The sequence below is a fragment of the Oryza brachyantha genome, chromosome 1 (genome assembly GCF_000231095.2).
Source record: "Oryza brachyantha chromosome 1, ObraRS2, whole genome shotgun sequence".
Lineage (NCBI taxonomy): Eukaryota > Viridiplantae > Streptophyta > Magnoliopsida > Poales > Poaceae > Oryza > Oryza brachyantha.
The window spans coordinates 13726429-13752920 of NC_023163.2; the positions used below are offsets into that span (position 1 = coordinate 13726429).

Here is a 26492-nt window from a genome sequence, read left to right on the forward strand (position 1 = left end):
GAAGGAGAAGCCGTGGGAGCTCGAGCACCCTCGTCGGCAGCCGGAAGGGAAAGGGAAACGGGGCCCGGGATTCATTCCACCGAGAGTACTGGGCTGGACTATCGCTATTTTGGGCCGTTACTTCGTCTGTTGCCTGACTTATTTTGTTTTGCACTTTTGAATTTACAATCACATACTTCTTCCTATGGACTCGTGTCCATCGTAAATCTTCTTTGCATCCAAATGATTTTGCCGTTAGCTCCAAGATCCCGTTGAAAAATATAAACATGTATAAATTTAATTTACTCTATAAATAAATCATGACATTGAAAATGCAAATTAATATGATTGTGTCGTATGGATATGATCTATACATATAAACGAAAGCACTCCACATAAACATTAATATGATTGAAACATGCCGATGGTTTTCAACTGGGTTTTTAACCGAAGCGTTCGCAGCAGCAATCACGATCAAAATGTGTGTATAAAATACATAAGATGGCCTAAAACAAGATTAACCTTAGTCACTCTCGATCAGTGAGCAGTAAAATTCATCTAACCACATTAAAATAATCTACGAGATACATATATATGCAATCATCACGTCTTCTGGCTAATAAGTAAATGCAGCACCGTACCAATCTGCAGTCTCGATCTGCTGCCCGTCTATAGCAAGACAGAATTAACTGGCCTCGATACTACTGGAAGAGAGAATATGCATCAGGTACAGAACTACAGATAGATAGCATCCCCGGCCGGTGGTGGTCCATCAGAGGCAAGCAAGGGCCTCCAGCGAGCCCTTGGAGGTGCCCTGGGCGTTGGCGCACACCGCCATGGTCTTGTTGTCGTTGCCGGCATACTCGACGTTGACGTCGAGCAGCTCCATGCCGCTGCACGGCAGCTGGTCGGAGCAGAGCAGGCTGACGGCCTCGGGCGTGGAGGAGGTGCCCGTGATGTTGCGGAACGTGACGTCCTTGATGGTCACCGTGTTGTTCCCCTTCTTGTCGATGCACGTCTTCTCGGGGCAGTACTTCTGGTCCACGATCACCGGGTTGGCCACCCCCTCCATCCGGATGTTCTCGAACACCACCTTCGACGCCGTGATCGGCGACAGCACGTCCTCGTACGACTTGATCCGGACGCCGTTGGTGGTGTTGTGGATCACGCAGTCGCGCACCGTCACGTCGGTCACGTCCTGCTCGTCCTTGAACCGGCCCAGGCAGCCGATGCTGATGCCCTGCCCGGGCCCGCAGCTGATGCCCTGCACGGCGATGTGGTCGCTCCCCGGCCCGATGGAGATGCAGTCGTCGCCCGTGCCGATGGAGGAGTTGGCCACGGTGATGTCCGTCGAGTCGCCGATGTGGACGCCGTCCGTGTTGGGGCTGTCCGCCACCGCGGTGATGGTCACGTTCTTGATCGTGATGCCCGTCGACTTGTACACGTTGATGTGGAAGAACTTGGCGTTCACCAGCTTGATGCCCGACACGGTACCGTTGTTCACGAAGTCCAGCACCAGCGACTGCATGCCATATGAAACGCGCGTGTCAACGTATCGGTTTGTACCAAACTAACTAATGCGCGCAACCGCAGTACGTACGTAGTGCACTTACGTTGGGCAAGACCGTGTAATTGTCCGACCAGACGTCGGCGCCCTGGCCGTCGATCGTGCCGGAGCCGTTGACGACGACGTTGTCGACCTTGAGGATCTCGATCCAGTTGCCCTGGTTGTACTTGGGGAGGTCGTTGGAGCCCAGGAGGGTGCCGTCGAGCTGCACGGTGACGTGGCCCTTGCACGGCCCGGTGAAGTTGAGAGGCCCCGTCAGGAATTCGCCCTCGGGGATCAGCACCGTGGGCTCCCCTGCCATGCCGCACGCCGCCTCCCACGCATCCTGGACCGCCTGCAGCGCGCATGATCGATCATTGCACGTTCGCCGGCGGCCGGGCAACCGGTGAAATTAACCCACACATGCACGAGAGGCGACTCACCTTGGTGCTGTCCGTCTTTCCGTCGGCGGTGGCGCCGAGCTCGACGACGTCGAAGGTCGCCGGGTGGCCGGTCGTCCCGGGCGCCGCCGCCGCCGGGACAGGACCAGCGGCGGCGGCGGCGGGAGCATGGCTCTCCTTCGTGTGCACCGCGGGCCTCTTCGCGTGGGCGGCGCCGCAGACGACCGCCAGGATGGACAAGGCCCTGACGACGACGGCGACGTTGTCCATGGTGGCCATAGTTTCTTTGGGTTTTCTTTCCTCGGGGGGGATGGGGGGAAGAAGCCCCGGAGAAAGATAAGCTGCTGCCCACTGGGGAGGGGGAGGAGGCCCGCTTCCTGTGTTCAAGGCATGGTGGTCTTGGGGCTCTGCTATTTTCAGGACAGGTTGGTCTCTCTTTGGTGTTGATCTCTCTCGGAGCAGCTCTTTGTCTCTTCCAAATGCTGTGTTGGAGGGTAGTTATTACAAATGGTCCTGACCAGGGATAGGGAGGGTACTTAAGAAAATGAGAAAGATATTGCTAGATGATATATCATTACATAAATATTTAAGTTCAATTTTGACTTAACCAAATTATAGAAAAATATAACTAATAAGTATGTATATTCATCGGAGTTAATTTGTTGCTTTTGTTGTGAGAATATTTATGATCATGGAGAAAATAACTAGATGTACCAAGTTTAGTTTTAAAATTACAGTAGTTCTAAGTACCTAAAGGTACTATGGTTTTACACTTAAAAAAAAGTAACTTCAGGAATGTTCCCAAAGATGTTTAAAAAAACTCTTTTTTTTACTCTATATTTGTTAGTAATATATCATATATTAATATGTGCTTTTTAATTCTTAAAACTATTTAGGTGATATGAAAACGACGAGGGACGGTCAAGACTTTAAAATCCATTTTGAATTGATCCTTTTGGTAAAGGAGACCGTGGTAAGCAAAGTATGCCGACTTAAGCTTCCATTTTTTCGTTTTTAGTTAATTATACTTGTAAACCAAAATTTAAATTTTAACATTAAACTTAGAGTTAATTTTGGGGTTTTTCTCACCAAAGTTTATTTTTTAGCCTTGGAAGTTAGATCGTTAAACATATGTATATAAAAGGTTTATTTATAAATTATTTTTTTTCAAATATTCTCGGCTTTTTCGCTAAGAATACCATTGAATTGTCAGTCTTAAATTCTTAACAGTTCTTGACCGGAGGAAATGCAATGAGTTGATGATCCATTGTAATCCCTAAATGGCATATGCATGCTCAATAAAAATGTAAGGGTCCTCTCATAAAAATAATAGGATCAGTTTAGAAATAATGGCAAAAATACTTTTATTTTTGCACCGGACGGAAGGACAACCTATAACCTATATTAGAAGGGACATTGACGACAGTGGACCTGAAGGTGGGTACCTCTGTAACCGGGATTGCATTGGACAGACAAATTGTATATTATTCAACCGATGAGAGTTAGAATTCTACTATTTACTGCTCCTTACATTTTTGTTAGACATGTTGATATATCTACATTTGACCATTTATTTTATTCAAGATATATAACTCTTGCTATATCACATGCACTTGGAGATAAAAATTAGGAGAAAATCTACTATATGTCACAAAGTTCGTCCTGGTTGAATATTTTTTTCATTGGCTATGTCACATTCTATAATATACCGGTGAGTTCACTAATTTTTATATAATGTACCATTAGGCTATATTTTTCTCAAAAATACCCAAAATGCCCTTATATGCATGTAAGAGCTGACAATTGTTTAGTGCCAATAGAAGTTTCAGAAAATTAAGGAATTTTTAATGTAATCTTCTTAACGACATAGAAGTTTTCTTATGTATTTCAAGTTCTTTTTTAAGAATTATTTGTATTTTGTATGAGAGAGGAATCACTTATAGAAAAGATAATAGCACAAAAGTCTTATATGTAGCATATGAAAGATGATTAAAATTAATAATAGCAGCACAAAAAGTATTCTACATACCATATGACAGTAAAATATGTTTTATAAAAGTGGGAATGAAAACAAACATTGATCATATATATAGAAACTTCTATAGTATGCAAGGAGGCTACACCAAAATATTAATTCTTTTTTAAACTTATAATAGAATAAACCCATTGTTAAAATTGTATATCTATAATGGCATTTCGGCATATTTAGGAGAAAATACATGGGCCAATAGTATATTACTACCTCTGTTTCATATCGTAAGACTTTCTAGTTTTGTGTAAATTTATCAATTGATGAATGTATATAATCTATATATACGTCTAGATTCATTATCATGCATATGAATCTAGGCAATGCTAGAAAGTCTTGTATTGTGAAACGGAGGGAGTATATAACAACTAATAAACTCGCTTGGTATATATTAGGAAGAGATGCCATCAATGGTAAATTATTGAACCGGGCAAATTTAATGGCATAGAGTCGAGTCCCTCTAAGATTAAACTTCCTATTTCCTAAGTCAACCTACTGAGTAAATAATATCCGCAGAGTGAGACCGCATAAATTTAATCAATGCACGAAGACACAAACTAGTGTGATAATGGAAACATAATGTGATGGCAAATATTTCTACCAGCTGCTAGGTTAACGACCAAAAGTGTATTGAAGCCCCATACAATTTCCAGAGTCTTTTGACGTTGACAAAATATACCAACACAATTTCAGAGCGGCTTGACCTTCTCATGCACGGATGAAACGCGTAAATAATATCTAGGACCTAGTCAAATTGATCCTGGACTACCCACAAATTAACCTCCAACATGCACCACCTTTCTAGTTTCTAGATCTAGTCCAATTTTCCTTTGCGCGTAATTAAATTAAACATCTAGGAAGCTTAGAGACGCCGTAGTTTGGTGGTTAATCATTTGCTTACCGGGTAGTCCACACAGTCACGTACGCTTAGAACCAAGGAGCGTTGACATATGTCGTACAGTACTACTAGTTTGTAGTGAGGTGCAATTCATTGGCTTGTTTGACTTATCATGTTATGCACAATTGATGCGTGCATGTTAAAAGGCCCTCTGGAGATCATGCACCAAATCCATAAACCACAAAATTCACAAATATTTTCTCAGCATAGTTTTAGTCGATTGCCATGAGCACAACCATCAAAACCATGCACTCACACCCCACCACTATTTATGTTTTAGTTGTTTTAGTAAAACACTATAACACAAACTACATTCATTGCAATGTGACTTGTCTGGGGAAAGCTTGGGCTAGACTGGACCCTCGGTTTCGCCGAAATATAAATCATACAATTAAAATATTCACAGAAGTATATTGGGGCACTAAACAGTAAAGAAACTGTTTTTAAAGGATTATTAATAAAATTATTGATCTTCTACAATTTGAATGTGCTTAGACCGACTTCGGATTAGTTAGTTATGAATTTTAGAAATTCTATTGTTTTCTTAGCTAAACCTGGAAATGAGTTAACGACTTTTTAAACGGCGACGCAGATGAAAGCTGAAAAACAAAAGGGAACATGTGACTTACCCTAACAATGAGCATACTCATTAACGACTCCTGCTCAGGGAAGAAGGAAGCGGTGTCGGCGTTGTGGACGAGGAGGCGGCGCCGGTCGGAGGGCCGGCCTTGGGGACGACGGAGGACGAGTCAGCGGCGGTGGCGGCAGCATGTCCGAGAGAGTGAGAGTGAGCTACAGAGGTGAGAGAGTGAGAGTGAGCTACAGAGGTACGTACAGATCTAGGTTTGAAAAAACCCTAGGGTAACACATCTTTGTCGGGCATACACATCAAGCTCGTAACGGATGAGTGTCTTCCGTGACGGGCACAAGTACTACTATGGGTGTTGTGACGGCCGCGTACTTATCTCAATCGGGCCTCCCTTTGAACCCGTCACCGATGACACCCAATCGGGCCTATAGTGTTGCCCATCACATATGAGTATCATCGGTGACGGGGTATAGATATGTCCACCTTGTACGAGTATATTTACGACGGTCTTTATTTAGGCCCATCACGGATGACTTATTAGTGACGGCCCATGGGCTTAGTCATGTGACGGATCGTCACAGAAGACTAGATCTGCACTAGTGTCTGCTGTTGAACGAATCCCGACAATGAAAGCAAAACAGCTCATGAAGGCAGTAACATCACTATCGATAGAATAGATTACTGACTAGCACACAAATACTAGATTCGCATGACGACCCATTCACGGTTCGTACCAACAATACTGAAACTCGTATGAAACACGGGTTCACACGAACAAAATCAGAAACGAGCACAAATCACGGATTCACATAGTGAATACTGATCTGTCTCACAAGTCAAGAAACATACGAGTGGAAAAAATGATAGGATAAATGACTTGTAGAATTGTTGCACGAACGACCAATTCGCAGGTACGAAATAGAGAATTCGCACGACAAATCAGCAACTCAACAACGACTTGCGCTAGGGTGTAGTGGCAACAAACTAATGGCTGGGGCAGTGGGCATGGGCTAGGGTGGCAACCGGTGGCTATGCATGGCAACGGTGCATTGCGGCGGTGGCACAAGTAGTCGGAGAGGGGTTGTTCATGGCTGGGAAGAGTGCGGTGGCTAGGATGGTGCGCTAAAGCAGCTCCTCCTAGGACTGCTTATATAGCAATGGTTAGAGACAGATTGGAAAGTCCAGTTCGGACGAAGAATCCTTACCGAATTAGAAACCTTTCCTTATAAAAAAGAAGTAAAAGATAAAAGAAATAAAGATAGTACGGATTAGGGAATTTGTACACGAAAGGAAAAAGGAAGGCAGGGGAGAGAGAGGCGCATGACCAAGGGGCGGGCGGCCACGGCGAGGGCAGGTCGGCGGCTTGGGCTGCGGCCCACGCAAGTGAACATTGGCTTCGGCCCAAGAGAGAGAAAGGAAGCCTAAGGCCAAGGAAAAAGAAAGGAAAATGGCAAAAAAGGGTATGTGGAATTTAATTAAACTTTAGACGACTTTTATTAGTTGAAATTTTAATCTATTTTGTTTGTAGTGTCTATTGTACATAATGTTAATCTTTTTTTAGCATAGTGAATACAACAAAAGTATTTGCGGTCTTTGGGTCCAATTAATTAAATGATTTTATTTTTACTTAATTAACTCTTGACTTAAGAAAAAATAATTTTTATTCCCTTTTTAATTATAATTTAGGCTAGGGGAAATTTTGGGTTGTTACATGAATGATCATGATTTTTTTTATTGGATACCATGAAAAGGGTATCATAGATTATATACATTGGGTGATGGCCATGAATTTGATAATTAGGTGGTACATGCCATAACAAAGGACTGTCATGCTCTTCTGTTAAACATCTCCCTCATTCTTTGCTCAATGTTGTCATTTTTTGACATGGTCGTTTACACAACGAGGATGCATTGCGTGTGTGGATCTCGCCAATCTAGAGCTCATGGTGGCATGCTTTATAGATGTCAACAATATAATACTCGCCATGCTCAACACTATTATTCTTACAAAGAGTATGTTCTCCAACATAGAAAAGTTAGAAACTCCGATATGTCTTCCAAGATATCTTTGTACGTACTTTAGTGGGTGCTAAGTGGTACCATATTTCGTACTCCATATTAACATGAAAAATTTTGTACCATCGGTTTCCTCTTAAAGAACTAAAAATTGCTCAAAATCTAGAGATACAAGGGAGCAAATAAAACATCTAAATAATCGGCTTTATGTTTTTTAAGACAACAACAAACAGCATGTGTTTTTATTATTGTTTAGACAAGGTTTATGAAATATGTTAATCGATATATTTTGTTACGAAAAATAGTGCTTTAATCACCGTACAACTAAACATTTTATCCTAAAATTATAGCTGGTGTGGATAGAAGTGGGCAAAAAAGACCAAACCAAAAAGACCAGGACCAAGACCGAGATCGATAATTTTAGTCAATAGTTCGGTCTCAGCTACTGTATAATTGAATTTTGTTCAGTCAATTTGGTTACTGAACTCGATTAACCGAACTACCCAAACAATAAAAAATTCTACGAAGCCCAATAATAACCCACCAGCCCAACAACCAAAACCCTAACTCCCTCTTTAATTCTTTCACCCTACCCTCCTCTCCATTCACATGCGAGCAATTGTCGCTCGCCTTCATTCGCACCCGACGCTCTATTGTGCGCTGTTGCGTGCATCATGCCACCGCCGCCGAGCCATCCCAACACCTCCAGCTGCTTAATTTGTCATGCTATCCTACATCCCTCCACCTCGGGCTTGCCCTTGGGCATCTCAGCACTCACTACCATTGAGATTGGTTGCCCTCCTCTAGCATCCTCAACTCCCACCACCACTGTGGCCAGTCTGACCCATGTGTCCACCACACATCAAGCCATCTAGGATATCAAAAAGTAACTGAAGTCTGAATATGTGCCTATATTTTGTTGTTCGTCCATTAGTTTTGTTGGTTGCTTGTTACCGATAGATCAAGATAACACTATTGCTTTCTACCACTTGTTCGGCTACTAAAAAGTCTCGAACTGTTATTTTGAAATTTGGATTGGGGTTTTACTCTGTAAACTATCTCGGTCATTACCGAGGATGAATTTATCGGAAGAATTTGCAAGGTAACTTGGTCCTTAGTTTTTTGATAAAGTAAATCCACATAAAAACCAAAGACCAACACAAAATTGATCGGTCTAAGCGAATGCCTACCCCTATGTTCGGATGCTTTGGTCCATAACTAGTTAATATTTAATACATATGTGTATCCTATGTCGTAGATGGAATAGGCCAACTCACTCATTATAGGTTGAAGATGAACCGAGATGGTTGTCCTGAACAATAGTTTGGGTGTGCCTCAAAATAAATACTTTTGAGAAACCTAACAAAAATAATTGAAAGAGACCATTGACTACTAAAATAGTTTACATGTCACAAACACCTAGAGATTAGTAACATGAACCATTGAAACATAAATAATAGCAAACATAAGTCAAATAGCAACATCCATAAGAAATTATCCATTAAATCTATATTTATGACAGGCTTATAATAGCATCAAATTTTTAATGTATCTAATATTATCATAACACAACAAACCAACAATGGTAAAGTCTTCAAATCCTCTCATATGAGATCTAAAGTTCCCAAATACAATCAACAAAATATCAATGAAGACATATCAGCACATACAGTACATTTATTATTTTATTGAATAAAATCAAGTAGGAGCATTCCATTAGAAAAATGGTGCACGGCGAGGAATTCCCTTCCGACGGTGACGACGAACAACCCTTGTTGATGATGGCATCTCCTTGTCCTCGCTAGCACCGCTACATATTTCATCCTCACTTGCATTATTTGTAGTAGTACCATTGATTTCACCAATTTCTATGTCCTTTCCATTGCAACTAGTATTTGTAGTACCATTGTTACCACCATTGTCAATGTCCTTATCATTGCAAGCAATACCATTTTCAGCCACAACTATCCCATCATCTCTTTTCATGCCTGTAAGCTATAAAAAGTTTTGATGTCACAACATGTGAGTGAAGTGTTATGATCCAAAAACATGTGAAAATACATATTTGCCTATTCCAGACCTACAAAACATATTCAAACAAAGGGAAATAATTTGTATTGCTTACTTTTTAAACCGATCAACAAGCATTTAATCATCCACATACTAAATAATGTATTAAATTGCATTTTGATATTAATTTTCATAGCGCTTATGTAATATGTTTGCAACTTACATTACATCCAAGAGAGCAGAAGCGAAACGCATCAAGAAGGACTCTGCTGCAAGTCTCACAGTTATAAGATGATGATGACGAGGAGGATGACTTTATTGCTGAAGCACCACAACCACGTAACTGAGGGCGCTCATTCAAAAACACAACTCTTGCACTGTTGATCACATAAGTTTGTACATTGCTAATATCAAGGATATCCTCTAACTCAGATACTTTCACGACATCATGGTACGATGACCGCCTTATCTGAAAGATCAAACAACTATTTGGTCATATCATCTTCTATATTAGTGTATTAAAAATCATAATTCTGAGATAAAATTTATTTATGAATAATAGTTGTAAAACATCTGCGAAAATGATGATACCTAAAGAATTTTGTGCACCATGATACCAAATATCTATTACACATACCTGAATTACATGATGCGAAGAATGATGACATGAACGACAATAATAGCAAAAGGCAGCTTGTGGTGTTTCACAATCGATGCAAAATAGGTTGCATTCATTGCGAGGGGAGTGGAGATGGATGGTACAAGCGGTGAAAAACTCTGTTGAAAGCAATAGCTCTAGCCATGGAGGCGCAGATTCTCCTTTCATCGTAGACACGAAAGAATTCTAAGGTAACTAGTCGTATGTTGTAAGCAAGTGAAAGGATGTCATATATTTATAGAAATAAATCAACGGGCAATGTGCGTCGATATTAAGCAAAACCACTGGCGCAAAAAGGTACTTTGTATAATCTGTGGGCTAAAAAAGGCTGGGACCACATAGTCTTGAATTTGAGAAGCTGGAGCAAGCACATATTTAGCATTTCTCACTTCAGTAGATAGCTGTAAATTCTTAGTGAACGGTGCGCCTAGGCTATGACAGCTTATGCTTAGCATGCTTTATATACGTTACAGTGGTACCAAGTGTCATGTGAGTTGCATGCAACATTGTTTTTTAGAAGCACTGCCTTTTATGAATACAACGTTAACGCACAAAAAAACAAACTTTAGTAACAACAAATCTATAAAATATCTTTGGCATGGGAGGCTCTGCATGCATCCTCGATACATTATGGCATTCCATAATTGATGCACTTCATAGGACCTTTATTCAAAATGCATATTTGTTTTTTTAGCCGTTATGTAGTTCAGTTAACGCTAGATTTTGGCAAATTGCCGTTAGGGATTAAAGTGCGATTAAGGACCGAATTGGACAAGAAAAAGGGAATCGGCTGGGAGAAAAGATTGAAGACAGTACGAGTCCAGCCGATAGAGTTTGAATCGGACAGGGAAGTGGAGTCCAATTGGGCTCGAAGGTTTAGAGATAGATTTGGTATTAATCTAGAGTCCGTTTAAAATAATTAGCTTTTATCTTAGAGTTTGTTTCGGGTTTTATATCTCATTAGAGTCCGGATGTAAATAGTTAGTTGTTAGTATGGATCCTTATCTGGTTAGGTTAGTTAAAACCCAAGGATACAAATATGTGTGCCCGGGGCCATCGTAAATCATCAATCAGTTCAAATACACAACTTCGGTGCATCGCCAAATTTCCCGACTGCTTGAGCACTTGGCGCGAGATTTGTCAGCTTCGCAATGTAAGTTCAAGTTCGTCAAACTCGTCGATCGGCTAGGACATGACTGTCTCGATTAAGTTCGATCTCCTGCCTAGCTGTTCAGTAGTTTGAGTTCTATTATTGCTTTAATCTATGTATAGTTTGGAGTAGTGATAGATCTCGATCAAGTCCTCATGAATTCCTTTAGTCGATCTGGTAATATGAGCTTGGTCGGCTGGATTCTGTCTCGGTTTAGTCGGATCAATCTAGTTGGTCAAGTTTGTATCATTAGATTGAGTCGAGTGCTCGTGAGGGCTTATCGCTGGAGTTCTACCCAACATTAGCATAAGTAATTCATCGTTTTATTTGTTAGCCTTATTGATCTTCATGTTTCCTATAATTATATTGTACTCGACTGCATACTATCTTGGTTAAGTCCGAAGTCCAATCTATGTATGTTTGGTTCGATCTAGTTGTAGGGGCTCGTCCGATCGGTTAAGATTAATAAGTAAGTCGACGGATTACGTCGGTCTAATATTTACTCACTCGTATGCTGCAATGTTTTGCTAGTTTGATGCGTAATCACATTTAGGCTTCAACTGTCTTGGTTAGGTTTGATCTTCTAGGTTTAGCGCGAGTATGTGTACGATGGGTCAGCATTGTTTTATGCTAGTAGTTGCCATATTAGTCCGATTTACCTTGAATTCTACATCTAGCTCCCTATCGGCTACTGATTATATGTGCGATAAGCACTAAATCGGTATAATTGGCTGGTTAAAGTCGAGGCTTTCTTGGTTAGGTCCGATCTCTTGATATTAACTGGTTGATTGAGCTATTTGGTGATTATTCTACTTTTGATTTAGCCGATCGGGCATATTATTATCCACTCAACAAATCTAAGAATTCGGTCCTGCACTGGAGTGATCTTAGAGTAACTCCCAGGCCTACGTGTGTGATACATTGTTATTATTTTTAGCGTCAACAAGTTCTTAATATGTAACTAGTGAATCTAATAGAGAAGATTTTCTAATGGTCTTGTAGATGCATCATGGTGAAGTCCCTCATGAACAATGTTGGAGTTGGGCATTACACTAGCTTTGTCCAGATGTGCACTCCATTGTGATGCGGTTGAGGTTGCATAACTTGGAAATAGTACTAAACAGTGAACTTCAAATCACGAATACCTTAGATATACATAGTACCAATCATGTAAGACATTTCAACTTGTACAACATTCATAACATGTATATTTTTTATTTCATTGTAAAAATGATACACATCTTAGCTAATTCATTATAGGATAGACTTGGCTTGTAGTTAACCATAGTTAACAACAAATCTTGGTTTAGTTTATCTAAACTTTATATAGTAGTGCCCTAGTGGGCCCTACATGGCAGTGGCAAAAGGACATCCACATACAAAATATTAAACAATAGATTAACTCACTACTTAAATAAACAATGAGGTTCCAAGGGTACATGGATACCCAATCCAATCTAGAAACACCTCAAATTAGAGTAAAACTATTTAAACAACCATAACTGTGGTTATGGGCGATCGAACGAGATTAGCCATGATTAGTTTCATTGTTTTCATAATTAAATGAACTTGGAAAAAAATGTTAAGATAAATGGGTTAAGTTGGTATTATGTGGTTTAACACGGTATTAGTGGCACTGGTATTATGTGGTTTAGCACGATATTAGTGTTGGTTGTGACTAGTTTGGTGTGGTTTAGTACTGGCCAGTGGTTGGTTTAATAATGTTTTTTGATTATTTAATGTTTTTGCTTGTGCTAAAGTTATTGTTTTGTAAATACAGTCCTATGCAAAAGTTATCCCATTAGCCTATATTTTCTTCGTAGACCAGTATGCATTTATTGTTTTGTATTTATTCAGTGTAGCTTATTGAGTATGGCGGATGCACTCAGTCTTGTGTTTTCCCCAGTCTCCCAGAAGCTAATGGTGCTTATGACAAAGAGTCGTTTAAAGATTATGCGAGTTGCTATGCTCAAGTGCTGCCTATGGGCTATGCCGCAATTGTTGCTTCCCTGCAGCTGCATTAGAGTTTTTCTTTTTCCGATCCATTGCTAAGACTCTGTTATTTTATTTATTTAATCAAGATGATGAATCTATTACACATCCCAGAAAATGATGGATTTATATTAATTTGTCATAGGCGTACTCGGGCTATTCCTATGCAAAGATTCGTTTAAAAAGGGAAAGTCCACCAAAGGCCCCTGAACTTACAGGCGAATATGTTTTTGTGTACCTTAAACTCGCATAATCCATTCAAAAAAGGTCCCTAAGTAATATTGACTTATTTTTTTGGCTGGTTTTGCTGCTGTATCTGGTGAGGCGCCCATGTCAGGTTTTTTAATTTTTTTCTCGCTCCTTTTCTTCCTTTTCTTTTCTTGGACCTCCTCTTCTTCTTCTTCTTCTTCTTCTTCTTCTTCTTCTTGGCCGGTGCTGGGGTGGGGAGGCCTTGGCCTTGGGCGCCGGGGCAGGAGCCTTGGTGGCTTGGTGGGGGCACGGTGGCCGGAGTCGGGGTGGTGTGCGCGACGGCGGGGGCCAATGTGGTCGGTCCCGGGGTGGGAGGAGAGGATGCGACCAGTGGCGTAGCGGGCGCGGGTGTCTACTTTGAGGGGAGGCCAGCGGCGTGGTGGTCGGCGCTAAGGGTGTAAGTGGGCCAGCCTGCCAACCCGCTTATAGGCCAATTAAGCGGGTAGTCCCGGTGGACTACCCGCTTAATTGGCCTATAAGCGGGTTGGCGGGCTGGCCCACTTACACCCCTAGTCGGCGCTGCCACCAGGGCGGTGGATTTCTGCGTGACGACAGATGCTGCGAGAAGGCAGAGCAGCATGAGGTAGAGTGCGCCGGCGAGTGGTTGCGCAACAGGGCTCTAGCCCCTCCGGCGCCCTACCCCCTCGAATCCCGGTGCGGTTCCCGTGCTCTGCCTCTTCCTCAGCCCCACGGCCGTCGGTCCGTCCTCCTCCTCCTCCACCACCTCCGTGTCGTTCCGCTTATTCCTATCGATCGGCATCGAGAAAGGAACTGAAATGCACTGACCACCTCGTCACCCTTTTGTTGTTTCCTGTTCTCTTCGGCGCATTTGGCTAGTGTTCCGACGACACCATCTTCGAGGTCGGTGGAGAGCATGGCTGGGCCATGGCACTAGCCAACAAGGCCACCGTGTACAACGAGTGCGCATCCAAGAACCGCTTCCTCCTCATCGACAGCGTCCGTAAGACTTGATATATCAATCATATTAGTCTTTGTTTTGATAGTTTAATTTTGTTGTAATTATTGGTGGTTGCATTCGCGATGGCCGGCGACGCCATGATTTTGCACACCGATGCAGACTTCAAGAACACTAAGGACTCGGTGATGGTTGTGACGGTGGATGACTATGACAGTTGTCTAGGGTCGCATCCCATCTTCTTCTTCAACAACAGCGACAAATGGGTGAGGCTTGATTGGTAGGGCCTCTTCTACTTCATCAGCAGTGTCGCCGGCCACTACGAGCACGGGCAGAGGATGATCATTAAAGTCATCGGCCATGACGTGCCTCCTGTGCTAGCGCCAAACGAGGAAGAAGAGAGAAGAGGAAGGGAGAGAAGGGAAGAGAAAAAAACATGACATATGGGACCAACTAGACACCACATCAGTAAAATGTTGACGCCAAAAATGTGATTCAACGTATCACACATGAAGGCCTAGGAGTTAATCTTAGATAGCTCCAGTGTAGGACCTAAATTCTTAGCAGGTGCGTGGGTGTGCTAGTCAGTTTGATCCTGCAACTGACAAGATGAAGAGTAAAACAAGTCGATCGGCTATCGAGCCGATAGGTATCTAATAATCCAGCCGATCGGATGTTGATACTGCAACGGTTAGCCAATAGGATGGATGATTGGCTGTAAAAAGCTTGGATTGGCTAGAAACTTGATAGAAATAGACTTGAATTAAATATTAGACCAACGTAATCCGCCAAGTTACCTATTAAGCTTAGTCGATCTGACGAGCCCCTGTAACCAGATCGAAGCAAACATACATAGATCGGACTTAACCAAGACAGTATGCAGTCGGCCACGATATAATTATAGGAAACATGAAGATCGATAAGACTAATAAATAAACTGACGAATTACTTGGAATAAACAATGAATCATGTGTTGTGATCGGGTAAACCCAACTTACATGTAATTCTCATAAGCCGATGCAACATAAATAACTACCGATCTAAATAAATCAGGCCGATTGGTGTAAAATAATGCAGTAAGGCAATCGACTACTTTATTAATACAAATATAATGAACATGTAGATCGGCAAAGATTGTCGGCTATAGACGGCGGGATCAGACTAAACCGAGACAGTACTAGATTGAATATGTCAAATAGCAAATATCAAACCAATGTAGATCGCCCAAAGTGGTTGACCAGATCAACGCAAGATACAGAAGTAACTCAAGCTGAAACTGATACGATAACTAGCAATCGCACAACCAGATTAGAAGATCAGACTAAACCGAGATAGTCCTAATCTAGCCGATGTGATTACCATGGCCCGCCAGAACGTAGGACTTACCCCTCCATCGGAGATCGAAGCGATGCAGCCCCGCGTCAGCTGCTAAGTTCTGCCGGAGTTGAAAACCTCGGACAAGAGGGTGGCAATGCGGCGAAATTTGATTGATCTGATTGTAGATAGTTTACAATGACCCCAGGCATATATATTTATACCCTCAGATGGATGCTAGTCCGTGTCGGACAGGACTCGTAATAGATAAAAAGAAATAACAAACTCTATCTCTAACACGACACGGTTTCTAATAGATAAAAGAAAACAAATAAGTCCTGATCGGACTCTAATCTCTTAGAGATAAAATTCTAACTAACTCTAACTACTAGATAAAATTACGCCGCCAAGCCTTGGTCTTCACGATTTCTTGTTGAATTCGAACTCTTCCGGATAAAATTTCTATCGGTGATTGCACCTTTTCTTATCCGAATCCAATATGGAAATTTACCAAATTTTGGTGTTAACACATGCCCCCCAGTTTTGAAGTATGAGAGCTCATGCTTCAAAATTATCTTCTTCGCTCCGGCTTTGGTGACTCCAAAATTTCTCTTCTTTTGTATCTTGCAATCGACTTTCACGAATCGATAGCGTTTGAATGAGATGGGCCAAACTTGCAAACTCATGACAAAAGAATTTGTCTTTGATTGGTTCTAGTAGCCCTTTGAATGCAAGCTTCGCCAACTGTTCATCATTCAAGCTCAAATTATAGCATCGACTGCAAAAATTATGAAACATTTGTATGTATTCCATAGTCGATTCTCCCTCCTGCTGCTTAACCAGAACTAAATTCGTAAGTCTCATCTCATCCACGCCAGCAAAGAAGTATCTATGAAGTTGTTTCTCCAAATCGGCCCAGCTTCTAATAGAATTTGGAGGTAATGATGCAAACCATGAGAAAGTCGATCCAGAAAGTGACAGCGGGAACAATCTAATATTCAAGGTATGATGAGCCGATGCCTCTCCACATTGTGCTAGGAATCGGCTGACATGCTTAATTGTAGAAACATCATCTTGCCCTAAAAATAAGGAGAATTTTGATATTCTGTATCGGCATGGCAATGGAACCCTATCGAACCACTCAGGATACGGTCGCCGATACAGATCTATTTGTGTTTTTGTCTGATTCTGAATTGTTCCCTCATTACCTCAACAACTCTATCAGCCAACTCATTTACCCTTGCATTGTCTTCATTGCGCCAATACCGATGAGATTCCTCTGACCGATACTGCCCCCCCGAGTTGAATTCCTTGAGCGGTGTATTCATTGAATGTTGTCTTGATCAAATCTTGCAATGTATTCATTAAAACTCCAAACTGATCGAACAAGGCATGACAAAGTGATTCATGAACTATATCTTGAAGTATCTTGACCATCGGCTTAGAGAGTTGAATCTTCTGAACTGGCCCCTCTGGTGTCATGACGAAAGATTGAAGACAACACCGTTGAAAATCTGCCACAGACTGCTCCACCAGTTACTTTTGTTCTCCCGTCAAATCTTCCATTGTGACTGAGTTGTTGACATTGACTTCTTCGAAAGACATCTTCGGCTTCTAATCAGACGATTGTTTGTGAGCAAAATAGCACACGTGTCCTACTGGGCGTGCCAAAAATTTGATTGTTCTGATTGTAGATAGTTTACAATGACCCCAGGCATACATATTTATACCCTCAGGTAGATACTAGTTCGTGTCGGACACGACTCCTAATAGATAAAAAGAAATAACAAACTCTATCTATAGCACAACACGGTTTCTAATAGATAAAAGAAAACAAACAAGTCCTGATCAGACTCTAATCTCTTAAAGATAAAATTTTAACTAACTCTAACTACTAGATAAAATTACGCTGTCAAGCCTTAGTCTTCACGATTCCCTATTGAATTCGAACTCTTCCGGATAAAATTTCTATAGGCGATTACACCTTTCCGTATCCGAATCGAATACGGAAATTTACCAAATTTTGGTGTTGACACAAAACCAATCAAAAAAAAATGAGTCAATACTGTCAAGGATCTTTTTTGAACTGATTATACGAGTTTAGATACACATTTCTGATATTCTAGTTAAGAGACGAAAAACAGACTCGCCTTTAAATTCACGGACCTTTGGTGGATTTTTTTTTAAAAAAGGAATGGTTGTGCACCGTGGGTTGCTCTAGGCCCGGCCCAAGCCCAACTAGAAGGAAACGGAAAGGGGATAGAATTCAAGGGCCCGTTTAGTTTATTACCCAAAATCAACCATACTAAATTAAACCTTACCATCATAACCATACCAATATTTGGTAATTCTAGAAACTTTCTACTCACGAAAGTACACCAAAAATTGATAAGGTATCAAACTAAACACAGCCTACATATATTGACCATTGCGAAAATTTTGGCTTTGCCAATAAATGGAAAGGTTTATTTGGGCAACAAACTTAACATGCCCTAAAACTTCATCGTTAAAAAAATTCTGTAAATTGCACGAGAAAGTTCTTTCTATATAAATGAAGGAACTAGCTACATTTTTAGCGCCATGTTTTTAGCAAAACTGATAAATGGAAACAGAACGCGAGCCTGAACTTTGTTTTGGTAGTACAGCACAAGAGCACGTCACCCGCCACCCCGGAGTCCCCTCATGATCGTTGGATCATCCATCTACGGCTCAGATACACCGCGCCACGCGTCTCACCGACACTTGGACTCCTCCGCGGCGCCATGTCGCGCGCGCGCGCAACGCCGGCCGGCACACTGGATAAATCGAGCTGCGCGCGTCGTCGATGTCTTCGCTCCGTCCACGCACGACGAAGAATCGAATCCGATGGCGCGTACGGCGGCCGTGCCGGCGACGTTGTTGCTCGGGCTGTTCGCCGTCGCTGTGCTGGCGTCGGGTCTCGTTGTCCCCGACGAGCAGCGGCCACGTCGTCACTGGACGACGGACAGCGCCGAGCTCGGCATCCACCTCGGCACGACCCACTCCTGCGTCGGCGTGTACCGTAATGGCCACGTCGAGCTCATCCCCGACGACCAGGGAAGCCGCTTGACCCCATCCTGGGTCGCCCCCGCCGACGGCGGCGGGTGGCTCGTCGGCGAGGCCGCCAGGGAGCAGGCGGCGGGCAACCCTGCCCGCTCTATCCACGACGTCAAGAGGCTCCTCGCGAAGAAGTTTCACGACGAGGACGTGCAGAGGGTGATGAGGCGGCTGCCGTACGCCGTCGTGGACAGGGACGGGAAGCCGTGTGTCCGGGTCGAGGCGGCGGGCGGCGAGGTGCGTTTGCTCAGCCCGGAGGAGATCACCGCCGTGGTGCTCGCGAAGACGAAGGAGACGGCGGAGGCGTACCTCGGCAGGACGATCTCCTCTGCGCTGGTGGCCGTTCCGGCGTACTTCGACGACGCGCAGCGGCAGGCCATCAGGGACGCCGGCGACATCGCCAGGCTCCGCGTAACGCGCATTGTCAACGAGCCAGCCGCCGCCGCCACGGCCTACGGTCTGGACGGCTGGGACTCCGGCAGCAAGCGCATCCTGGTGTTCCACCTCGGCGGTGCCACATTGGACGTCACCGCGCTCGTCGCCGACGACGGCGTGTTCGACGTCCTCGCGACCAACGGAGACGGAGACCTCGGCGGCGAGGACTTCGACGACCGCGTCGTAAACTACTACGTTGACCTCATCAAGCAGAAGCACGGCCGGGACATCACCGGAGACGGCGGCGCGCTGCACAGGCTGCGCCGGGTGTGCGAGCGCGCCAAGCGCGCGCTGAGCGCACAGGGCCAGGTGCGCGTCGAGATCGAGGCGCTGCTCGACGGCGTCGACCTCTCGGAGACGCTCACCAGGGCGCAGTTCGAGGAGCTCAACGAGGACCTATTCGCGGCGACGATGGACGCCGGGCTGGAGAAGGGCGACATCGACGAGATCATCCTCGTCGGCGGCAGCACCAGGATCCGCAAGGTGCTGCAGCTGCTCAAGGACTACTTCGGCGGCAAGGAGCCCAGCCGGGGCGTCAACCCCGACGAGGCCGTCACGGCGTCACCTATGGCGCCGCCATAATAGGCAGCAACCTCGAGCGAGACAACTACGGTATACTCTCTCCATGTCTTTTTTTTTACATGACTGTTATATTTTTTTTCACGTTTAACTATTCATCTTATTAAAATTTTTATATAATTATTAAAATTTTTATTATAATATAATTAATTATTATAGAAATTTTAAGTATTACTGATAATTTTGTATATTTGAATATAACTTTTAAATAAAACAAACTGTAAAAAAAAAGCTAAAACTCAACTACATCAAATCAAAAAATGGAAGGAGTATATACGATGCAAATCATGCGATTCTCAGTTTCTCACACGTATTATGATGCAAGAACTGAGATTTTTTTCTCTATAGATATAGATGCAGGTCTTTTCCCAATGGATGTCCCCTCCTTCGTGCCTCTCACCATCAGCATCGAGACGGACGCCGGCGCAGTGACGCCGATGATCCCGAGGTGGAGCCGCGTCCCGGCGGAGAGGACGCACGTCTTCACGACGTACCTGGGCAGGCAGACGTACTCCGTCACCATTAGGGTGTTCCAGGGCGACGGTACCGTGGCCAGGGACGACGACACGCTCATCGGCAAGCTCGAGCTCACCGGGATCCCGCCGGCGCGCGAGCGTGTGGAACTGGGGGTGGCGGCCGATCGAGGTGACCGTCAAGGTGGACGAGGTCGGCGACGTCCGCGTGGAGGCGACGGACAGGGGCTCCGGTAGGTCGGAGAGGCTGACGATCTCCGGAGGCCATGAGTACGGCGGCCTGAGCAAGGAGGAGCTGCTCGACCGGACGATCCGCGAGGCGGCGGAGGAGTTCGCCGAGGCCGAGGATGAGCGGATTGCAAGGGAGAGAGTCGACGCGCGCTACACGCTGGAGAGTTACGTGTACAGCGTCAAGAACGCGATGACCGGCAGCGGGATGGACTGCGAGAAGAGGGCGGAGGCTGAGGAGGCGGTGACCGCGGCGAGCGAGTGGCTCGACGGCAACCTGGCCGCCGAGAAGACGGACTACGAGGAGAAGCTCAAGGAGTTGGTGGACGCGTGTGGACCGTTCATGGCGGCAGTGGACGCGAGACGTAGTGGTGGCCGCGATGAACTTTAGGATAGCTGCTACGCTTTTGCTACTACTAGTAAATATCGTGCATTCTGTCGATCAATTTGTCGCTAATACAACACCTCTTTTTTTAGACTGTGTATTTCCTAGATGCATATGGACTGCCTGCCGTGTTTTACACCTTTGGGATTACGAACTTTGATTTTTTTTTTATTAAGTGGGCTATAAAGAGACCTGCTTATAAAGATTGATTTTTGTTGACAGCTCACAGTTTTTTATTTTAGTCCTTACTAAAAGGATAAAAACATATTATGTTATGTGACCCATCTTTTTTATATAGGAAATATCCATATCAATTTGATTTTATATGGATATTTATCTAGACTTAATTGATTTTTAATATTACAAAGTTAAGAGGGTAAATTATAAAAATATAATGGGAGTCACCACCACCACTAGAGACTTTTATAGCAGTAAAGATATTTTCTATATTTATATTCTAGCTCTAAACTTTAGAATAAACACCTCAAAAACAGAAACTATCTTAAAACAACTCCTCTCTCCTACCCACCTCCTCAACTTCTCCTCCCACCCATCCAACCAGACTCTCTCATCTCCCCTCTCTCTCTCTCAGCTGGATGCAAGCAGCGGATGCGGCGGCGCGGTCGAGGTGGAGTTCGGTTGTTGGCGCGTGGCCTTGCCGGGAGTTGCTCGGGGCGGCGGCATGGCTTTGGCTCCGACGACACAGTTCGGGTGAGCTCTAAGCCGCTCCATCTTCTCTGCCTTGCCAACTCCAGGGGCAGCTCCTCCAGCCGGCGCCATTCTCCCTTCTTTCTTTGCTCATACACTGAGGGGCCCATGCTATGGCGAGAGAAGCCGGAGACACGACTTCCACGGCGTCATGCCCAACGCCAAACTTTGCCGAGGCACTCGCGTCCTGCAGAGGACACACGTGGCTAGGCAAGGCTACGCAGTCTTGACCCTCTCGTTTACGACGTCCGGCGGCGGACTGGTCACGTCTGCCGCATCGTGGATGGCCTTATTGGCCCGCCCAGGAAAACACCGTTACCTTTCTAAGTGGTCCTCTTGCCAGCCCATTTAAGATAACACGTTTTTGCTGGCGGACCATCATATCCTACTGTCATAACTGAGCATATTGCAGGTGGTATCTCTATTGGTCCCCCGGGAATTTTGAGAGGGATTATCCCCGTAGTATACTGACATCTGTTTCTTGTCCTCCTTCGTTGGCAACAGTATACTGATCTATTTTTTGTGCCCTGCTTCTTTGCACACTGTATACTCACAGCTTTTTATTATGCCCCACAGCTGTGAGCGGTCCCACCCTTGTACGTAGAAGAATCAACCTCACCTCAAAAACACAGTGAAGCTAAACGTGTCATGGTTCAGTACATGGAACACAGACAACGCGTTACTGTGATGTGATTCTATTGTAAGACGACTCGTATCGTTTGCAGTCCCAGAACATACTGAAACTCTTCGATTCCTCCTGTTTCTTTTGTAATGTCAGGGAACTATTGGAAACTTTTACAAGACCATCTCATTATCTATTACGTGTCATTTAAATAGTTACAAAAAATTATAAAAAGAATATACAACTTCACAAATATTCAAGTTTAAATATAACTTTCACAAATTATAAAAAAATAACAAATATGACTATGAGTATACATATACTATTCAGAGTTTCATATTTAAACTTACATATTTATAAAGTAACATATATTATATTAATCTATATTTTTAATTTTTTATAACTATTAAAATAACATGATAAGTGGACGTCCAAGAATGCACTCTCCTCATGCTATGTTGGATCCCTAACTTTTCCCCACTTCTATAATTACATATGCATACTCTGAATTCTATACTGAACCCATAACCTGACATTGCTTCTACTCTCGCCTGACAAGCCGAAGCATGTAGTTGAGGCCACTCACGACGTCGTACACCATCAGCCCGATCCTTCCACCAGCCCAGCTGCCGAGATGGCTCCCGGCGAGGTAACCCAGCTTCCCCATCCTGTCGTCGCCATGGAAACCGCCCACGTATGTCCCGAACAAGGTGCCCGTGCCTCGGAGGAAGCCCTCCGTCATGCTCCCGCCCAGGTACATGGCCTCGAACAGGTCCCAGCCGGAGGAGACCACCGGGCCCAGCACCCTCTCGGCCTGCCGACCGGCCAGCTTCGCGGCCGTCGCGCCGACCCGGTGGGCTCGCCTGGCCGCCTCCGCGTGGGGCACGCCGTCCCTCGCGGCGTCGGCGAGTGCGCCCTCGACGGCGCGGCGGCGGGCCCTCTCCGTGTGCGCGGTCTGGAGGTTGTAGACGTACAGCTTGACGCCCTCCTTCGCCGCGCACGCGACGCTGCCGGGGCCCATGTCGAAGCAGTTGGTGAGCGTGAACTGCCCGCTCTTCGACGCGGCCTCCTTTCCGACGAGCTCCCTGGATCTCTCGGCTGTATTAAGAAAGAAAAAAAATGCGAGATTGGGTTGTGGTTGTTCTTTGTAACTATGACGTGAGAATCTACGAGAACGTTTTCAGAGGCCAAAGAATAATTTGGATATAAGGGGTTGTTTAGTTCCAAAAATTTTCGTCCAAAAACATCACATCAAATCTTTGAACACCTAAATAGATATTACACATAGGTAAAATAAAAAACTAATTGCACAGTTACGTGAGAAATCGTGAAACGAATCTTTTAAGCCTAATTAGCACGTGATTAGCTATAAGTGCTACAGTGACCCACATGCGCTAATGACGGATTAATTAGGCTTAAAAGATTTGTCTCACGGTTTACAGACCAGCCGTGAAATTCGTTTTTTCGTTCATGTCCAAAAACCTCTTCCGACATCCGATCAAACGTCTGATGTGACATGCAAAAATTTTCGTTTCACCAACTAAACACCCCCTAAATGAGTAACAAGAACTGCGCTAACTTGTCATGTTCTTATCCTAGTGTTCCTAGCTATTTGACACAAGACTTAAGTTCAAAAATCAATATGTAACTCGAGGGTTCAGTACTAACAATATGGACAAAAGAACTTGATATGTGTGAAATGTGTTGGCTAGCCAATACATCTAGAACTAGAAATCATCATTGATTTAGCTGATAGCTAGATAATTTTAATGATATAACTGTATATAATGACTGACATCGGTCATCAGAATGGTGATATGCTGCTAAAGACAGAGACTATCTGTTTCATCCATGGCAAATTAATAATTCAATAGCTCCTCTAGTCACAACTCACGACATGTCGTTTTGGACATTGACGTGGCTCCCAAAATACAAATTCAACCATAGATTTCCATCGCACTCTATATATAATCCAGCATTATAATACTCAACATAAAAGTATATAACCTTCACAGAAGATTTCGATAGATCCAATCTAAATATTTTTCATGTTGGAAGTTTCAAAAAGCTTGACACTGCACATGTCAAAAACAACGAGTTTCCTTGGCAGGATAGAGTAATTAAACAATATAGTCGAACAATATGTAACCCTCCATAATTGAAATGAGAATGAAGTTCCTAATTACGCAGAAAAAAGCTACAGCGAAAGGAAAACAGCTAGAACACCTCCTAGAAAGAACAGCTTTTTAAGAAGGTAGAATTGTGGTTGAGTACGACCCAACCCTAAGTGAGCCACAAGTTCTTACGACACAAGAATTAGAGCTGCTGTTTATATATGATGCCTCAAATGAATACAGGCACCATTTCCAGAAGGAACTTATCCCGCATCTCCAGAGCTATAATGAATACTATAGTTATGCAAAGGAGACGGAATGTCAACTCCAACCAGCAGAAACCTAGTCAATCAAAACAAGTGCCTAATTACGCCGAGACAGCTGAAATTGACATCATAATTCATAAAGTTATCACCTTAATTAATTACACTCCGTGACCATTAATTACCAATCACCCAAGAACTAACCCAACACTAAAATCATCTCTACCAAAACAATTCAGCCACACCCCTCATAAATGAATGACATACGAGAACCAACACCGTGGGTCCAAACATGCATCCTTAATTACATACACAAAATTAGCCAAATTACAAAATGAAATACGCAACGGAGATTACACGGAAACGCACATCAGGACACGGCCGGCCGTTTTATTCATAGATCAAGAAAGAAAGGGCTAACGTACCGGTCATGCTGAGGGCGAGGATGCCCACGATGAAGAGCAGCAGCTGGACCCGCCGCTTCTGGATGCCCAGCATCTTCGCCTCCCTCCTCGATCCGCGCGCGGCTCGCACGCTGCAGAGGCCAAGAGATGTTGCCGATCGCAACCACCACCGGAGGGGAGAAAGAGGGTAAGAAGAACACAAAAAAGAGAGAGAATGGAAGAACAGAGACAGCTACGGATGGGGTGCCCGATATTCTGCGACACCCAGCGACGCAAACTCTGCATGCATTTGCATGCGTGCATGAGCCCCCGTTACCAAAAATTCTCTTAAATATTTTACCGGATCTATATCGGTGTTGTTATGTGAAATCGAGGAGGTCTATTCTCAGTACCTCACGACCCACTGCACCGCAGGGATCAGGTCACCCTGAGCCCTCTCCGTTGTAGGAGGAGTCTGGCTGCCATGACACCTCCCCTCAAGAGCGAGCGGGGTTGGGCCAGCCCGATGCCCGCCGGTGTAGCACATCTACTGTGATGGCAATGGTCACTAGGAAGGCTAATTGATCTTTGCGCGTGAATCCAAGAACACAAGTAAGAAAAAGAAAGACAACTCAGTTACAGGTGAATTATTAATAAGAAACTTGAAGTTTGGGTTTTCCAAACCGATCTCTCGACGAAACTGCAATACAAGTTTAATCTAACAAAAACCCAAAAACCTAATGTGAGGGATGACGACTAAATATAGTGTTTGGAACATAGTGCCCCTAGACATGTCCCCCTATGGGCTCTTAGACGTTACATGGCCCAACGGCCCAAGAGACGGTGGCGAAACACCTTGGCAGATTCAGAACGTTATCTTGTTTCAACGATTCATGTTGACTTCGACGTGATTTTAATATCAAACTGAAGCCATTGGATAGATTATAAACTTATCTTTTCATGCATATGTGGATCATTGAAAACGGAGTTCAAATGCATCCTGGGGTTCTATTTTAGTGCACGCTGGTCCTAGAGGCCAAGGTAGACTCTAACTCAAGTTGGACTAGGCATCTTGATTTACTTGGACGTCCTTGATGGTTTTCTCCAACTCCATATACTTTATGATTATCGCCAATGTTCCTAAGCATAATAACATCACTAGACAGCAATTTATTCTCAAAACAACGAAAAGAAGTACTTAGAAACAAGCTCACTAGTAAATCCAAATTGATGGGCAAGCTTTATTGACCGGACCTTGTATAATAACTTGAGTAGTGTTTGTGTGTATAAGTAGTGCTGTCCTTATCTTGTTAGGTCCCAATAAGAGGGCCCAACTCAAGGGCATAGTAAAAAAACTGGACCAGAGGTCATCCTACTTTGGTTATCAGTTTATTGTTTCATCGGTTGAACCACGGGGTCATCCGTTGACCCGTTGGTTTTTTATTTATTACTGTTATATTTGATTTGTACTATTTTTAAT

At 43.9% G+C, this 26492-nt stretch overlaps 3 protein-coding genes and 1 pseudogene across 3 annotated transcripts; 1 reads left to right on the forward strand and 3 right to left on the reverse strand.

Annotated features, from left to right (window-relative positions):
* Positions 1 to 313: 313 nt before the first annotated feature.
* LOC102717291 (exopolygalacturonase-like) lies at positions 314 to 2331 on the reverse strand. Its single transcript, XM_006644168.3, has 3 exons — positions 1969 to 2331; positions 1593 to 1880; positions 314 to 1501 (listed from the first exon to the last, which is right to left on the reverse strand). Exons 1-3 carry the CDS (start codon positions 2203 to 2205, stop codon positions 752 to 754), a joined length of 1275 nt encoding a protein of 424 aa, XP_006644231.3. The 5' UTR covers positions 2206 to 2331; the 3' UTR covers positions 314 to 751.
* A 6843-nt stretch (positions 2332 to 9174) lies between these two features.
* LOC102717563 (protein RGF1 INDUCIBLE TRANSCRIPTION FACTOR 1-like) lies at positions 9175 to 10312 on the reverse strand. Its single transcript, XM_006644169.1, has 3 exons — positions 10106 to 10312; positions 9692 to 9937; positions 9175 to 9453 (listed from the first exon to the last, which is right to left on the reverse strand). Exons 1-3 carry the CDS (start codon positions 10292 to 10294, stop codon positions 9175 to 9177), a joined length of 714 nt encoding a protein of 237 aa, XP_006644232.1. The 5' UTR covers positions 10295 to 10312.
* Positions 10313 to 18612: 8300 nt separating this feature from the next.
* On the forward strand, positions 18613 to 20928 carry LOC102704303 (annotated as a pseudogene).
* A 1723-nt stretch (positions 20929 to 22651) lies between these two features.
* Positions 22652 to 25484, reverse strand: LOC102704580. The gene is made up of 3 exons (XM_006645881.3): positions 25426 to 25484; positions 25055 to 25164; positions 22652 to 23350 (listed from the first exon to the last, which is right to left on the reverse strand). Exons 2-3 carry the CDS (start codon positions 25125 to 25127, stop codon positions 22794 to 22796), a joined length of 630 nt encoding a protein of 209 aa, XP_006645944.2. The 5' UTR covers positions 25128 to 25164; positions 25426 to 25484; the 3' UTR covers positions 22652 to 22793.
* Between the last annotated feature and the right edge of the window lie 1008 nt (positions 25485 to 26492).

Coding starts and splice junctions, on each gene's coding strand:
- LOC102717563 (XM_006644169.1), bottom strand. CDS start 10,294: ATGAAAGGAGAATCTGCGCCTCCATGGCTAGAGCTATTGCTTTCAACA. Junction 9,938..10,105: donor CTTCGCATCATGTAATTCAG/GTATGTGTAATA, acceptor TTGATCTTTCAG/ATAAGGCGGTCATCGTACCA. Junction 9,454..9,691: donor TCTGCTCTCTTGGATGTAAT/GTAAGTTGCAAA, acceptor AACTTTTTATAG/CTTACAGGCATGAAAAGAGA.
- LOC102717291 (XM_006644168.3), bottom strand. CDS start 2,205: ATGGCCACCATGGACAACGTCGCCGTCGTCGTCAGGGCCTTGTCCATC. Junction 1,881..1,968: donor GAAAGACGGACAGCACCAAG/GTGAGTCGCCTC, acceptor TGCGCGCTGCAG/GCGGTCCAGGATGCGTGGGA. Junction 1,502..1,592: donor ATTACACGGTCTTGCCCAAC/GTAAGTGCACTA, acceptor TATGGCATGCAG/TCGCTGGTGCTGGACTTCGT.
- LOC102704580 (XM_006645881.3), bottom strand. CDS start 25,127: ATGCTGGGCATCCAGAAGCGGCGGGTCCAGCTGCTGCTCTTCATCGTG. Junction 23,351..25,054: donor CCTCGCCCTCAGCATGACCG/GTACGTTAGCCC, acceptor TTCTTAATACAG/CCGAGAGATCCAGGGAGCTC.